Here is a 17,456-nt window from a genome sequence, read left to right as displayed (position 1 = left end):
AATTTTCCACACAGCTTCTTCCAAATTCTGTTCCCTCTTCCCGGAATGGCAACAAATCCTGTTATTTTGTCCTTCTTGATTTCTAATCTCTTTCATAGATTCCATCTCCTTACCTCTACGCTGTATTCCATGTAACTTCCTCATGACCTATCTTCCAGTTCACCAATTCTTTCTTCAGTTGAACCATCTGGGTTCCCTCCCAGAGCTGCAGCTTTGTGTGCTGTTTTTCTACTCCGGATTTCAATTTCTTCCTCATTTTGGATCTCAAGGCATTCTTTGAAACTTTCTTGGATGCTCGACTGGGCATTTATGAAGCTAACTTCATAACGGCAAGCATTTCTGGGTATTTAAGAGTAGAGAGACTTCCATTCTATCTGATAAAAGCCACTGTGCCACAAACAAAAATTCTAGTATCGTGTTTTCCACATACTTTTTATTTGTTGAATAAATGGATTATTTGTCAATATGTACATAAACACACAGAGCGAGCACTAAGATTTAGAGCAAGAATATGTGGGTTCTAATACGCAAAGCCACTTACCCGCTGTGAGGGCTTAGGCAAAGAACTTTATCTGAGCTCAGCTTCCTCAAGTGTAAAACTCGACTATTAAGACCCGTGCAGCCCACCACACAGGTTTATTGCAAGGTTCAAAATGCAGAAACACATGAAAGTGCTATGAATACAACTTAGAGCAATACAAGTATAAATATAACAAGAAACAGCAATTGAATTTCAAGTGTAGGAATACTTAATCACGCCCTTGCATCATACCCATGAACTGATGGAGTCGACGAGAAAGGGACAAAAAAGCTGATTGCTAATGAGAACGAATACGCCATTCTCCCGGGGGTTGGGGGGTGGTGGTGGTGGTGAATTCTGCAATATCCTGTAGCCTGTCCCTGCCATTAATCATTTCCTCAACTTCATGAAGATGTCAGAGACCAACCATCAATAACTCTCTCACAGAAGCACAAGGGCCAATGTCCCACGTTTATTTACATATGAAATGTGTTTAATACAGTTATGATGGATGGAGTGCGTAACACCTGACAGCAGCAAGACCTTTTGAGGAACCGAACGTTGACTACAGTATATCATGCAAGTATCTATATATACACAAATGAACTTCTTTTCTTAAAAAAAAAAAAAAAGTACAAAACATCTTTAGGGATAAATACAAGATATAAAATGCAAAAGAAAACAAAAAAAACCAAAAACTGAAAAACAGAACTCTCCCAGAGCACTATAAACGGAAGGGACAGAGGAGTAGCCCTGCTGTGCTTCAAAGCAGCAGCACAACTACTGATATTGAAGATACTCATTGAAACGACCGAACTAAAGCCTGGTGGCTCCGTGCATGACCGCCCGGCCAATCGCGACACGCACTTGCATTGATAGGTCGGTGGTGGAAGTTGTGCATCCCAACTCCAAGTACCAGAACGTTTGGCAGTAGCACCCAGAACAGGAAACGCCAACTCTTTAGACAGCAAAGGGTTAAGTCAACTGTGATTTTTTTTTTTTTTCTTCCTGTCAAGAGCCAAAGACTTGGTATTTTTAGTTGTGTCTTTGTAAGAGTTAATAAGTTACTTGACGAAAACCTCGACTATAGAAATCTATTGGTCTAACTACAGATGTGTGACTTACGGTAGTCCAGCCCTTTTGTGACTTGACCTCCTTGTGCTCTTCCAGCCAGCCTTGCAAAATCCGCCCAGAAAACCACCGTCCTCTGGGTTTTCCCTTTAGAATACCCTTTCTTCCCCGTTCTACAATGGAATTAAGGAAATGCACGCTCCTTCCTGGAGTTCTGGCCGAGGTGTTTAATCCACCGCTGGGAAAGAAGCTACCTGCGGGGCTGGTTTCAACATGGTCTGGTGTGGCCTGGACGAAAACGCCACGCGCTGGGGGTGCAGTGACCCGACACAGGTGCACTCACCGACTTAGAGCAGGCACGTTAAGGGTAGTGCTAAGACACTTAAAAGTCCCTAGTGTTTTTGAGACCCACGATACCTACAATTTATGTAGTGAATTCTAAAAATTAAAAACACTAAAAAAGGCATTATCTTAGCCTGGAATTAGTTAACCCATTCAAATCGGTAACATACAAAATGGTTTATTTGAATTCAGCAACTGCCCCTGTTACTAAGAACTCTGTTTTTAAAGAAATAGTACAAAAAGAAAAATTCTAACCCGGGGGAAAAAAAAAAAAGAAGAAAAAGAAAAACAAAACACCAAAAAACTAAAAAAAGGGGAAAAAACCCAAAAACCTCAAAACATTTTCCACTAAATACTGATACAAACATGTAACAAAGAGTATAAAAAGTTATTCATTTAAATATATACAAACTCTTTTAAACTCAAATACTGTTGTGATACTTATCGAGGACCTACACGACGAGGTGAAGAAGGTACACTCAGAGGGAATATATTGCAACAGCCTAGACAGTACTGTTCACTCTATTATACTGCAAACTTTTTGTAACAAAAATGTCTCTTTTCTTCCAATGTGGACAGGGATTTTCCTTACGGAAGGGCTGTGGCTATTTCTCGGCTGAACTCACTCTTTTGGATTTAATGAAGGCCATGCCGTGTGTCCGCATGTGAGCGTTTAAGGCAGCTTCCGTTTCGAACGTTTTTGCGCACACTTTGCACTTCCGATCGGACACCGCGCCGTCGGGCGACTCGTCCTCGGGGCTCGGCTTGTTCTCCTGCTGGTTCTCTTCCCCGGCGCCGTTCTGCTTGGACACAGGCTGGGGCTCCTTCAGCTTGTGCACGATGAAGAGGTGCCTGGACAGGGACACGTGCGACGTGTAGCACAGGCCGCACTCCCGGCACTGGTAGGAGGAACCGTCCGACTTGTGCTGAGGGATGTGTTCGTGGAACTGCAGCAGGTTTTCGGTGGTGAAGCCACACACGGCACACTTGTGAACCTTGAAAACATTTATCTTTAGCTTTTTCAGTGGTTGGGTAATTGCCCCTCTGGGAGGTCGGAACTCTAAAACTGGTTCTTCCAACTTCCGCTTGGGGCTGGGAACCTTCGAGAGAAAAAAGACAAAGTGGATGACACAAGTGAAAATCGGTCTGCCCCGCGGGTCATAAATGACCCGTTCTCCCCGGGCCTTACAGCTGCGAGGGCAGCGAGGGCTCTGGGATTCGGGGTTTCCTGCAGCTGCCTGTCTGCCCCCCTCCCCCTGCTCCCCCAGGGCTCCCACCTTTCATCTGCTCCACACATGGGAACCGAGCTCCTATGTTACCAGGCGGACAAACCAGTCCCTGCCTCCCCAGAATGCGGGCTCCAACACAGCGCAACAGAAAACCACAAGCCAGGAGATGGAGCGAGCGTCAGGCCCCAGGAGAACAAAGCAGGGCACCGAATGGGGATGGGAACCGGGGGCCGGGGGGTGGTGAGGCTGCAGAGCACAGTCAGGGATGGCCTCGGTGACCGTGACACTTGAACAGAGGCCTGCTGCGGGGAGGGTTGGGGTCCAGGCTCTGGGAGCCAGAAGGGAGGCCAGTGGGGCTGCAGCAGGTCGAGCAGGTGGTGAAAACGGGAGGCAGGGGGCAGGCTGAGAAATGTCAGGGCTTTGCCTTTTCTGGGACTGGCACGCAGAGCGGCTGGAGGGGCCGGCTGGTCTAGTTCCTGAGCTTCCCTGCACGCTCACTGCTCTTCGTCCCAGGGCTCACCCACAGGCCATGCTTTTCTCCTTCTTTTGTGCCTTTCTAAATCTGACCTCCATTCAATCCCCTCATGCTTCCAGCTCCCCGAAAGTCCAAGACAGGAGGACACTCCCTCCTCCCTGCTCAGTGACCCGTCTTTTCTGCCCTGTTGACAGGACAGCACTCACACACAGCCTTGACCTGAACCGGCCCCTACACAAAGATTCTTTAATTCCGTCCCAACCCCCACCCCCCGCCAACCCCATCACTTGTGGGGAAAAGATTACACTTTAATGCGACTCCTGTCTGACTTGTATTCTGACTAGGCTTTACTCAATGATTAACTCCTTGAATGCACACACAGGCTGTCACCCAGGGACACTCCAGACGCAGCCCAGTGCCAAAGACAGCAGAATCCCCCTAAATGTCTGCCCAACTGCTCCCTCCTCGAATAGCGCTCGGCACACACATGCCTGGTCCACAAGTTAATATATATAGTGTTGTCTGATTCAAGTTCACGATCCACTGACCTGAGGACAAGAGATTTGTGATTTTATCTTTTACTATTACAAAGTGAACCTAAGAAGAATCTCTTCATTTTTATTGGGTACCTTTCACCACCAATATACTGCCAACAAGAAAGAATCCAGCTTTCTACATGCCTGCTGGCTAAGAGACCGTTTACATGAGTCCACACAAAATTCTGTAATTATATACGTAAGGAGATCCCTAAAGCTGTTTCTGGAAAGACACAGAAGAAACTTAGTACCTTTTAGGAGCAAGATGAAAGATCAGAATGGGTGTGCAGGGAGATGACCTATTATTTTATACCTTCGTGCATAGGCTTGGATTTAGAAAAATTTAAAGGGAAGAGAATGAATGGAAAAAGCAAGTCAACACGTCACTGTAAAGAGAACATCTGCAATGTTTGACCTTGGTATCTTCTTTTATTTCTGTTTCCTCCTCATTGGTGGCTTCTGTCATTTCTTTCAAGTCCGGATCCTTAATACCGTGCATGAGTTGGATATGCTTCTCCAGCATCAACCGTTTCGTAAAGGTGCGCCTGGAGTCTGGGCAGTGCCTGTGGAGCAAAGACAAGGAGGTAACCTGTCTGCCGGAGAGGAACCCACGCTGAAGAGTCCGCTCATCGCGGAACGAGCTCCACCAGCCAACAGGACGCTCCGTGGGGTCCCGATGAGCCATATGAATACCAGCAGTCCAAAATCAAATAGTGATGTCGCTAGGTATCGGTTTCCAATTTGTGAGAAAAATTTTTTACAGTTTTTGTAAAAGGCTTTCTGTCGCTTTTTTGTGTCCTTATAGGACTAGCCTAATTCGGTTCAGATGGAGTATTTCTTGTCTAGGTTTGGTTGAGGTATTCCTTAATTTATGATTCTAGAGGGCTTTAATTTTTAAATAGAGAATATCAAATTTCAAAAGTTTTCTTTACAATGACTCAGTGTTCTCTCAGAATTTATGTCATAAGAGATACTTTAATATGAAAAAAGTCCCTCCCTGATTCCTTCATGTGGATAATTATTCCTGTCCACTCTGCCATAACAAAGGGAAGACAGGGCATCTAGCCCTGCCAAGTTCCTCACCAAGGCACAAACATGGCATCACAGGGCTCAAAGTCCTGGGTTCATTCAGTAGATTAAAATACAGGAAACTGAACAGATACCAAAATAGGTCAATCTTTTAAGTTTTCACTTCATCTTGTGTGCGTGGGGGGGACCCAAACCTGTAGATTATGAATAGTTTTTCCTTTAGAAGATAACGAATTCACCATTTTCTTAATGAAATGGACAAAAGGAAAAAAAGTTAATGGCCATGGTGACTATGGATGCTGTAAGTCAGACATCAAGAAAACCGCTACAGCAAACGAGTGTGAACAGCACCTCGGGGTCTCCTGCAGAATCAAAAGGCTTCTGGACACTCTGTAATGACTGGCCGCACACCCTGATGATTTCATGTTAGACACCGCTACGGGGCAGCCTCGGGAGCCAGCAGAACCCCAACGAATACAGGAAATCAGCTGGACAAGCCCAGCATCTTGCTGCCTTGCAGTGACTCCCTACAGAAACACACAAAGCCATGCCACAGTCCCCTTCTACCTTCCCCTCAGCCAGGGCTACCTTCTAAATTCTCCGGTCCTCTCAGCGCAGTCTCACACATGCAGGCCTTAGTCACAGAGTATTCTCATTTTACCAAAATCACCCCCCGGCTTCAATTTCACCGAAAGAGAATCTATGTCCCAGTTTCCCTACCGGAGAAACTTTCCCTCGCTAACCGAGAACAGTGGAGCCCCGTCCAACTTACAGCCAACCTTCACAAGCATTCTGAGCCACACAATACGCCGTGCCCTGCTCTGATCACGCCATACGCCACACGCTGGCTACACGGCTCGTGCGTCTGTTAGTCCTCTCTTTTACGAGAAGCGCCTTCCCATAAGTAACGGTGTTCTATCAATTCACCTGAGGCATGCTCTGGTGGAGTGACTGATCAAGCTTTTCCACTAAGGATACAACAAGTTCTGGTTCTCAAAAACAAAGCAGGAGCTCGTGGCTGTCCAGAGTGGCTCGACCATCCACTCAGTGTACCTGCCCACTCAATTCCTTGAATTTGGTCTCTTAGCCTAGGGTGTGTGCTGAGAAAAGGCTGCCCTGCATTAGGGAAAGAGTCCAGCCAAGGACTGACCCATGACCAGGCCCTACCACGGTCTGCTCTGAACCAATCGTCCGGGCACTCAAACTGCTGACGAATGCGGGCAACTCCCTGGGCGCAGAGTGACCAAATGTGCACCTGCATATCAATCACGTCTCCAAAATGCTCAGGTGTACAAAATATGTACCTCTGGTCAACAGGGAAGAACCCAGGAACGTACACAGGGTAGGAAAGAGTTTACTCCTGTTTATTTTACTATTTTTAAGTGTTACAACCCAATTAAGAAACTGTATGTTAAAATAACAGAATATGGCTAAAAACTGAAATCTATAGACTACAGCAGAGAAATGGAAAGTTAATGGCAGCATATGAAAAACCTAGGAGAAGTTCCCGCTGTATGCTTTTCACAGTGCTTCCCACATTAGAAATCACGACTTACGAGCAGGTATAAACTTTCCTGATGCCTTTGTGCTTGATCCGATTGTGACGGCACAGGCTGTGTGAGGAGCTGAAAGATTTGTCACATTGGCGGCAAGGGTGTTTTTTCATTTGCTTTATTAGGAGAAAAGAGAGAGAGAGTCACTGAAGAGAACAAAACCAGAATCACTTTAAAAATTAAGAACGCTTTCCTAATAGTTTAAGTTGTAATAATCAATACTGTTTAAGCAATACAACGATAACACTAAAAGATTCTTCTTAAAATGTAATAAAAAGGAAGGGCAGGGCTGAGGTAACCATGAAGGGGCTAATTATTTCTAGAGAATGGGAGGAACGTTGTAAGAGTAAAATATTACATTTTTTCTCAAAACACGGTGTTGATTCAACACAAACCCCTGGATATTTGAAAACATTAAATTTTCTTTGCAGAAGAGATATAAATGTTATTTTTAACATTTCATATAGCAGACACTATACGAAAACATAATGCTTCAATAAATGCCAAATAAAACCAATACTTAATCTGCTACAGATCCAGAAAGAACGTTAACTTATCCAGTGTGCCATTTTAAATGAAATCTCTAGCTGATTTTAAACATTTTGACTTTCCCCCCGCTGATTAATTATTCCTACGGTAAGAGAAGAGTTTTCCAAAAGGCCTTTTGAACAATGCCATTTAGTTATTTCAAGAACACAAGAGTTTGAAACCACTTTATGGAGGCTATGCGTGCGTGTGTTAAACACGCAGGCATGCTCGTGGGCATGGGGGCTGGGGGACAGTGAGAGAGCAAGAGAAAGCTGTCAAGAGATAAAAATCAAAGTTAAAAGTTTCCTACTTTGGCTATGACATACTTGGGTGAATTCAACAGGTTCTCATGTGGAAGCTTTGAAGCAAAATTAGTGGCTTAACCTTAAAACACATTCCTTGGGTACCATATGCAGTCTGGAATCAAACAATGCCGTTTCACAAGGAAATTAGATCAAGAAATAACTGTCAGGGGCGCCTGGGTGGCACAGCGGTTAAGCGTCTGCCTTCAGCTCAGGGCGTGGTCCTGGCGTTGTGGGATCGAGCCCCACATCAGGCTCCTCCGCTATGAGCCTGCTTCTTCCTCTCCCACTCCCCCTGCTTGTGTTCCCTCTCTCGCTGGCTGTCTCTATCTCTGTCAAATAAACAAATAAAATCTTTAAAAAAAAAAAAAAAAGAAATAACTGTCAGCCTCGTGAATGGAACAACATTTGGCTAAACCTCCTTAAAAGTAAGGCTGAAGTAGAAACAAGGTCTCATGTGAAATAACATTACTATTTTTGGCCATAAGAGATAAGCAAGCAATTATGGGCTAAGTGATTAAAGAAATGATAAATATTTTTAAACAATGTTTTTATACTAATCACCTGACAAACATGCCCTTATTCAAACTGGTAAGCAAATCTATTTAAGTGGCTGAGTTTGGCTCTGGAGACCCAGAAATGGGTTGGCGCCTCGTCTCTCTCGCTCACAAATCAAACTGTGTGATCCTGGGAAAGTTTCTCCATCAACATCCATTCCCCACACTGAGAACTGGGGATCACCCCAGTGCCTTCCTCAGAGGGTGCTGGGGGAAGGGCAGGGAATGAAAGGGCCAGCACCGTCCTTGTAACACAGAGAAATCCTCAATAAATATTCTTTTATAAATAATAATAAAGTTATGTATCAAGTTTCATTTTAGGAGGAGAAACTACTGTCTTTTAAGTAAAACACATCAGTGTGCAAGGGTTCAAAAACCGAGACAGAGGCACAGGAAGACGTTTCTTCTCCATGCTAAAGATGGAAGTCATGCCACTGCTTTTATCGTTTTCCTAAGCGTATGATCTGGGATATAATGAGAATAATCTGGGGGGGAGGGGACGTGGGGGAACAAAGTGAAAAACCAGCTAATGCCTCTGAGCCACATTCTTTTCCCCACATGTATTCCTTCGTAAAAATCCTGATCACATAACATAGACAATCCTTAAGTCTCTTGGATTAGCATTTACGTAGCCAGAGAATGAATACGAGGTTTCTTCAGAATAAAGCTTTAAGAACAGTCAGTCATAAATAGTCCTATGTTTCAAAAAAGGTACTGAAATATCTATTAATATCTAATTCCTAATGAATTTTGTATCTATAAAATGGACAACGTTAAGATCCTGGGAGAGTCAAAATACAAGACATTTTTCTAAAAGCAAGACAGTTACAGCAAATAACCATAAAACATGTAGAGAACGGACATAGCTTTCTAACCATACAACAGGGCAAGAGGCCTCAAAGGAATGCAAACTGGATTTTCCATTAAGATGAAGGGTTTGAAATTCCATTTGTTATGGTGTCATTATATTAATATCAAATCAAAAATTTAACAGAGAAATATCAGCAAAGAAGTCCTCAGTAGGTAATAAATTAAATGATGAGCAGTTTAGCTGAATTTGAAATTACTATTTTCAAAAACAGTTGACAATGTGTGAGATACTCTTCCTTTCCAATGTCTTTATGAAAAAATGCAGAAATGAGCCATGCAATTCCCAAACAATGGAGCGGGGTTTCAAACTCACTGGTGACAAGAAAATCACAGGTTTCAACACCAGTCTCCAGATCAGACTTGCCGTGTTCCCATTACCTAAGAAAACAAATGACTTCCTTGTTACATTTTAAATACTAACTTACTCAAAGGTGCTTTATCTAATTTATTTTCCTAACTTCTATCTTCAGTATTAGAAGAGTTCCTACTGCCACTTTATGACACAGAAAGCAATTTTTATCAACCAAACAAAAATGGAAAAAAAAAACTGTATTGAAAGGCATAAAGTCTATTGTCATTCGGTTTTCAAGACTGTTAAAGTCATTTACTTCCTCCTGGTTCCAGTAGTGCAAGCTGACACTGAGGGAACTAAGGCCTTTCGTGGACTTCTTATAGTTAGGTTTTCCTACTCAATTATGAATTATTTTGTTTTTCAATAGAACTCTTTAAAGAAGTAGTGAGAGGAGAGCTGAGAGGGTCTGAACATTTTTGAAAACTTTAAAAAAACCAAATAAAACAAACACTTGGGTACATTTCCTAACTGTTCTCCCTAATCTCCAATTTTTGACTCTTTTACCTTCACATTCTTTAGGAAAAAACCATCAGCTCCTCTTAGCAAATGCCTTTGCTCTGAGTGCCCCAGCCTTGGGCTCAAGGTCTGAGCTCTGGGACTTAACTGCCCCTGAAGGCCCTTCTTTCTGGATGGCACTTGGTGAATGCGTTTGGATTGCCACGGGCGCGCACAACCAGCCACTTCCCATTCCGTAACTAGTCCCTCCTCGCGTCTTGGCTTGAGGCCCTCTTCTGTCTCAGGTGACTCTGACGAAGTAAGTAGAGGGAGACATCCCCTCTGGCCAGACATGCACTTGGCCTTTTCCTGAGATTCCTGCCTCCGCGAGGTTAGCTGCCTCCCACCGACACGCAAAGAGCTTCCTCCACTATCATCACACATCCAGGACCCCCCTCCGGATTTAAGATGACAGGGAGCAGAATTATTCCCAAGCCATGCTCCCACACCCTCCAGCTCTATCATAAACACTTCCTATGAAAACGGAAAACCCCAACCACCTGGGCAAACTTCATCCCGTTACAGCAGTAATCCCACAGGACAGAACTAAACCTGTGGACATTTCACTTGGAAATCTATCCTTCAGATACCCCCCCCCCCCACGGTACGGTCACTTCTGTGTAACACGATACACATCGATCACAGGTCACAAACCACTGCACTACACAAAATCACAGAATAAAAACCACAGGGCTTCCGGCAAAAATGAAGTTAGGGGCCTAATACTCAAACCCTGTCAGTGACACACTTAATGAAAACGGCAGCATGGTGTTACACGGGATGACTGGGGAAGCGGGCATGGGAAGGTTATGGCTTGCTGGGATTTTGTGAACTGGAGGAAGGAGGGTTACCTGCGATCAGAGGGTCGGAGGGGAGGTGTAACAGCAGGTGTGTGGACGGCAGTCTGAGGTGAGTGCATGCATGCGTTTTGTGTATTCCTACACAACCCCATTCCACGATTCTCTGTGCTCACCTAGTGTTTCTCAGGGATGACATCACACATGTGCGAACTCAGAATTCAGGTCAGGCTCCAACCATTCCCTAAGAGATCAACTGCATAGAACAAATCCGTTTTCAACACATGCGTTAGAGCAGAACTGACGGTATACACAAGGTTATCGGGTGCAGCACTGCGTATACTGGGAAAAGATGGGGGAAAATCTGGCTCCATCAAGGGAGAACTGGTTAAATAAATTATATGCACTCCTAGCAACATTCTTGCCATGCAGCCATGGAAAAGAATGGAAGACCTTGATGCACTGATAGGAAAAGAACGAGAACATATACTACATGGAGAAGGGACCAGGGCAGAGAATTATACTCATAAGCTGTGTTCTGCATGGGAAAGTAAAGAAACAAAAAAGAAGAACATGTATGAATCTATGATGTTACTCGCAGCGAGACACTTCAAGATACGTAAGAAACAGTGCTGGTGCGTGGCAAGGCAGGAATGAGGCTTCTCGCCTTATTCCTTCATATTGTTTAGATTGCTGAAAAATGTGAAGAGAGCCCATATCAAAAAAATTTTCTTCTGTTGCCTCAAAAAAATATTCAAGTGTACTGAGGTGTAACTTACAAAATGTAAAATTCACTCTTTTTCATGTATGGTTCTATGAATTTCAACAAACAGATACAGCGGAGTCACAGAGCAGTTCTGTCAGCCCTGAAATTCCTGCGTGCCCCTTGACAGCTCCTCCATCCAGCTCTGTGCCCTCACGGATCTGTCTTCTTTCCTATCCTCTCGTTCTGTCTCCTCCATTCGTCACGTACAATTCATCCGTGCTGCTGAGTGCACACAGCCTGTCCCCTTCCACCATGGAGGAGAATTCCGTGCTCTGCTCCGCACTCCGCTTCCCCGGCGAGGGATATCTAGGTTGTTCCCAGCTTCTGGCAGCTATGAATTAAAGCTCCTACGGACACGCACGTACAGGTGTTGGTGTGAACATATGCTCTAATTTCTCCCCAGGAATGAGATTACGGAGTCACAGGGTAAAGTAAGTAAGAAACTCTCCACCTGTTTCCCAGAACGGCTGTACTCGGCATTTCCACCAACGGCGGAGCGCCCCAGTTGCTCTGCTGCGTTCCGGCAGCCGATGATGCCCCTCTCCTGTGGCCAGCCTGCAACGTGCCCAGGAGGACTCTGCTGTGGGCTTAATGTGCATTTCCCTGATGACTAGTGGTATTAAGGTAAAGGATTTTCAGTGAACAAGACAAAACACCTAATTATATAGCGTACCTCTTCCTCCAAAGAATACCCTGGAACCCTATGAGTTTCTGGCTCTTCATTTCTATTTCATTTCAGTGCCCTGTAAGCACCTTGAAAACAGAAGCCATAAATCACTCATCTCTATTGCCCTGGCATTCAGCATACAGAAAACACTCAGTGAATGTTTACTGTGTGAATGAATCAAGGAAAAGAATAACTGAAAACACAATTAATTATCTAACGGAAAAATATGAGCAGGCTCTAAAAGTAATCCCAGAGGAGCACATTTTGGATACCGTGCTGGGAACAGAGCAAGCACCGCTTGCCAGACATGAGCATGTCTTAAGTACTGCTAAGAGCCCGTGGAAAAACAAAGCGATTGAGGACAGAGGAGAGAGAGGAGTCAGCGAGCAGGGAGAATTCGGACAGGAGGGGGCCTTCAGACAGAAGGAAGAACAAGTCTTCCTGTGGTACTGGAGACAAGGCGCCTCCGTAGACAGGTGTAATGCTTATTACGGTGGGGGGCGGTGAGGAAGGGACTGGGATACGGCAGGAGCTCCTGCCCTGCCCAGTGGTTTCCATCTCGTTTTTCCTTTTTAAAGATTTTATTTATTTATTTGAGAAAGAGAGCACGAGCAGCGGAGAGGATCAGAGGGAGAGGGAGAAGCAGGCTCCCCACTGAGCAGAGAGCCCGATGCAGGGCTCAATCCCAGGACCCTGAGATCATGACCTGAGCCGAAGGCAGATGCTTAATGGACTGAGCCACCCAGGAGCCCCCAGCAGCTTCCATTTCAAAGTCAAGTATATACGACGCATCTGGGTAATGCAGCCTTTGTCTTCTTTCTCTTACCCTTCCCGATTATAAAAATAACAAACACTTATTGCAAAATAAATGAGAGAACAGAATGCTTCGAATCTCACTGATTGCAGTAACTACTGTCAATTTCCAGCTGTATATCCCTTCTGTTTCTCTTCTGAATCCACGTTCATGTGCGTTTATAAGAATGAGTCTGTTATCCGTCTTAATTTGTAACCTGATTTTTTTTTCTGTGCTCTTAACACAATATTCTACTGTATAAATGGGCCACAATTTATTTAACTATCTCTCATTAATTGAGGTAGGCTGTTTCAAATCTTCAGTAATTATAGATAGAAATTTCTGTAGTCAACCAATTATGTCTGTGGTATGAATTTCTTAAAGTCTTTCTAATTTAGAAGCTGTGAAAAATGTTAAGGCTCTTCCACACTTCTTGCCAAACGGTCCTCAAAAAGGACCCCATCGGTTTAAGTCAGGGCTCATTTACCAAAAGTCTTACAGATCACCATTCAACTCTACCAAGATGGGTAGGTGAATATTGTGCTACATTTCATTTTGTTTCTCCTCAATACCTAGGGATGCTGGACATCATACGTTTCTGAGCCACTTTTACTTCCCTAGTGAATGGCCCAGTCATATCCCTTCTGCAGTTTTCTACAGAGTAAAGGCAGAAAACGGCAGGTGAGGAGGTCAGAGCAAGACCACAGGCCTTGTGAACACAGTGGGGACTCTGTGTCCTCCATAATGCATGACTGGAAGACACTAATGGGTCATCCGTGAGTGTGATAGGAAGACACCAATGGGTTTGAGCAGAGGACTTATGTGATCAATGTATTTTATAAGGGTCACTCTGGCTGCCAAGCGTGGAAGCAAAGAAGCCATGTGGAGGCTGGCTGTAACGATCCAGGGGACAGGAAGCAGTGCTGTGGGTCTGGAAAGTAAAGGTGATGACAAATGACTGGATTTGGTATATATCCGGATGGGCTGGATGTGGGTGACAAAGGAGAAAGAAAAAGGGGTCAAGTATCCCTCCAAATTCCTTGGCTGGGCACTTGGGAGAACAGTTACCAGTTACTAACCGGGAAAGTAGGAGAGAAGCAGGTTTAGGGAAGGAGAGGAATCAAGAATTACATTCCAGATATATTAATTTAAGAAGCCCAGGGGGGATCTAAGTAGAGGTGCTAACCAAGTGGTTAGATTCAAGTCTGCAACTCGGGGGTGCGGTCCAGGCCACAGACAGAAGTCCGTGAGTCGGCTGACTATGGATGGCATTTAAAGTCATGGGCCTGGATGAGAAGTTTTTGAGAATAAAGGGCACATCAACATTTACAGGCTGGAAAGAGGAGAAAGACTGAGAAGAGCTATCGGAGAGGCAGGATTTGAGAACCAAGAAGCCTAGCAAAGAAAGCACTTCAAGATCAACCACTTCAGATCAAACAACACCACTGAGAAGACCGAGACCCCTGGGCACAAGTCCCTGGTCCTGCAGAACTCGACGAGCAGTTTCTGCAGAGCAGTGACCGGAAGGCTTCCACAGGAGGGGAGGGCAGGGGGAGCACAGGGAGACAAAATAATCTCAGGGATGTTCCCTGTAAAGGAAAGCAGAGAGTAGGTGAGTGGGTTAGGAAGGCTGTTCAGTCAGGGTAAGAGGCACCATGGCGAACTTTAGGATTCCGAGAACGATCCAGGAAAAGCTGAAGATGCAGGGGAGAGTGGACGAGTGTGGTTGTGAGGTCCTCCAGTGGCTCAGGAAGGGGGCTGGAGGGAGCGTACAGGCAGAGGGGTGGGCCTCGCGGGGACACAGTCACCCTTGTAACAGGAGAGGGCAGGGTATGCACGTGCGGATGTCTCTCCTCAGGAGTGAGGCAAAGTCCAAATTTCCTGGCTTTCAAGACTGTCCACAATCTCATCCTCAGCCCACCGTTTTTCACATCTCCTAGGATTTCATAAATGCTGCATTCAAAGCCACTCAAACGCCCATCTTCCGAAGACAATGGTGCATTCTTCCCTTGCCCTTCAAAAACAGCCTTCCCTTTCCTTGAGGCCCATTCGAACCCTTCGGCCAGCTTGCCTCTCAGCCCCCCGGTGGCCTTCCTGACCTGTCCAGACACAAGCCTTTCCTTCCCTCACTCACCCCACACAGCTACCGAGCACCCCACTGGAAAAACACATTTCAGTATTTCGCTTCCCTGCAGAAAATTCATCTCCTGTTCTCTGTACCTTCAAGGGCTAAGGTCTTTGGACTTACCTACCTGCCAACCCCAACCTCCCGCCACACCCTTCCAGAACGTCACACTCCAGAACGACTTGCCGGCAGTCCCTCAGGATGTCATGCTGGTCTGTACCACACCCATGCTCCACACGTACACTGGGTGAATTCCTTCCGTGAGTCCTCCAAGCACCTACTTAGGTAGTAATTTCTTCTGTGAAGCCTCCCCTGGCATCTCCCAGTCCCCGCTAATTCCCCAAGAAACAGTGATGCTCAGAGAATCCCTGCCTCCCGGCGCCTCAGATGCAACTCCAAACCTTCTCTTCCACGTACCACACGCAACTTTAATTTTTAATTTCACTCTGTCCTCCTCTGACCTCTTTTAAGCCTGTGCTTGCTGTATTTTATCGCTCGCTCTATTCATGGAGCCTCAGCAAGTCCTGAGCTGAAATCTGAACTGGGAGCACCTTTTCCTTAGTTTTAATTACATCCTTGTGTATTCCTTGTGACTCCTCTAAGACCCAGGCTAGTTGCAGCGTTTTAAATATTTATGCTTTCTTTTTATACCCAACTATAAGCATCTGCAGGGCAAGAATTATGTCATTTGTTTTCCGCCATAACAAATGTTGTGCAACTTGGTAAATATTTATAGAATTTTTTTTAAAAAAAGGTACAGACAGCAGCAGCATGATGAAAAGTTAAACATTCCCGAAGTAAGAACGAATGGCCTGTTCTAAATAGTTTCAGAATCGTGCATCACTTCTATAATATGCAAGTGCCCAGACAAACCAAAGACTGAAAAAGAGAAAAAGCATAGATTGATAACCTGAGCTGGTCAAAAAAATCTATAGTCCACTATGTCTCCTATAAAATAAACTAGCTTTTCTGTAGAATAGAAGTGTACGAAGATTACATATAGTTACAACCCAAGAAAGTTGCTTTTAAAAAAAGAAATTCACTTAAGATATATGTAACATCCTTAGCATTATTAAATGTATTAAATGAATAAAGGTATAATTTTCACTGAGAGGTCCTGAAACTTTTATATATATATATAAAATATGCTTCATAAGGATTTCACTGTCTTCATCTGTCTGTCCATTTTAGATCCAGATAGCATCAGTGTGTGCCAACAAAACTGGGCACTCCCTTTCCGTTCGCACAAATACCACCTACAGTTACAGAGGGTAAGTAGTAAGAAGCAAACCCGCTTACTCAAGCCACCCACATTCTCCTAGAAGAGTGGTTTTTTTACACAGGCAGGTAGCCCTCCCCTAAGTGTGGAATACCGTGGGTCGTAAATTCTAAAGTCCTCTTTTTTTCTTTTTAAATTTTTTATTATGTTATGTTAGTCACCTCACAGTGCATCATTAGTTTTTGATGTAATGTTCCATGATTCATTGTTTGCATATAACACCCAGTGCACCATGCAATGCGTGCCCTCCTTAATACCCATCACCGGCCTATCCCAATCCCCCAACTCCCCTCCCCTCTGAAGCCCTCAGTTTGTTTCCCAGAGTCCACAGTCTCTCGTGGTTCATTCCCCCTTCTGTTTACCCCCCTTCATTCTTCCCTCTCTAAAGTCCTTCCTGAGAATTTAATATCTAGGACACAAGTGAGATCTTCTGGTCTCACGACATCCAAGAACAGACAAATAAATGGGTAGTCAGCTGAGCACAGCATAGGAAACTCAGACTACATATGTCTGAAAGCATCAAGAAAAACAATCTCTGAGTACTGAACCATCCAAGTTTCTACAAATTGGAACGGAGTGGTTTTAGGGAAATAGTTAAACACAGAGTATAAATTTAGACCAGAGGTTGGCAGACGTCTTCTGCAAAGGGCCAGACAGTAAATATTTTAAGCTTTGCAGGCCATAAAGCCTGTTGCAACTACGCAACTGTGCCCTGCAGTTCAAAAGCAGCCACAGTGATAAATAAATGAGTGGGTATGGCTGTGTTTCAACAAATTATTTATGAAAATGGGTGGCCAGACTGTGAACCATAGTGTGAGAACCCTGATTTAGACCACGATCTCACACTCTTCTAGAAAACACAGCCAAGTCTCAGTAAGTCAGAACCAAATCTATGTAACAGAGTAGGTAATCAATCCAGGAAAAAACAAGCCGTAACTATAAAGTAAGGAGAAGGGTTTGTTTTTCATAGGACATGCTCAGAATGTGTCCTGAGTCCCACCAGGATCACAGTTGTGTCTAGATCACTGAGGTCATAGCTCTGAAACGGTGTTCCCAAGGACAAGTATGTGCTAGTTGCTATGTTTGCTTTAAACAACAAACAAGGGGCGCCTGGGTGGCTCAATCGGGTAAGCGTGGGACTCCTGATGTCGACTCAGGTCATGATCTCAG

At 44.6% G+C, this 17,456-nt stretch overlaps 1 protein-coding gene across 4 annotated transcripts in view; it reads right to left on the bottom strand.

Annotated features, from left to right (window-relative positions):
- Positions 1–416: 416 nt before the first annotated feature.
- The window catches only part of ZNF532 (zinc finger protein 532), a 102,915-nt gene continuing 85,875 nt past the window's right edge, over positions 417–17,456 (bottom strand). For 3 of the 4 annotated variants that reach the window (XM_011232957.3, XM_034641950.1, XM_034641951.1), the window contains 3 exons: positions 6,759–6,871; positions 4,589–4,736; positions 417–3,033 (listed from right to left, as the gene is read on the bottom strand). In XM_011232957.3, coding sequence (XP_011231259.1) covers positions 2,539–3,033; positions 4,589–4,736; positions 6,759–6,871 — 756 coding nt within the window. In that variant the 3' untranslated portion in view covers positions 417–2,538. The remainder of the gene's footprint in view (positions 3,034–4,588; positions 4,737–6,758; positions 6,872–17,456) is intronic. The other variant, XM_034641949.1, reaches the window with a different exon arrangement.

Source organism: Ailuropoda melanoleuca, chromosome 14 (assembly GCF_002007445.2).
Source record: "Ailuropoda melanoleuca isolate Jingjing chromosome 14, ASM200744v2, whole genome shotgun sequence".
In the NCBI taxonomy this organism is placed as follows: Eukaryota; Metazoa; Chordata; class Mammalia; order Carnivora; family Ursidae; genus Ailuropoda; species Ailuropoda melanoleuca.
Note: the sequence above shows the minus strand (reverse complement) of the source record. Positions and strands in the feature narration are given on the sequence as shown.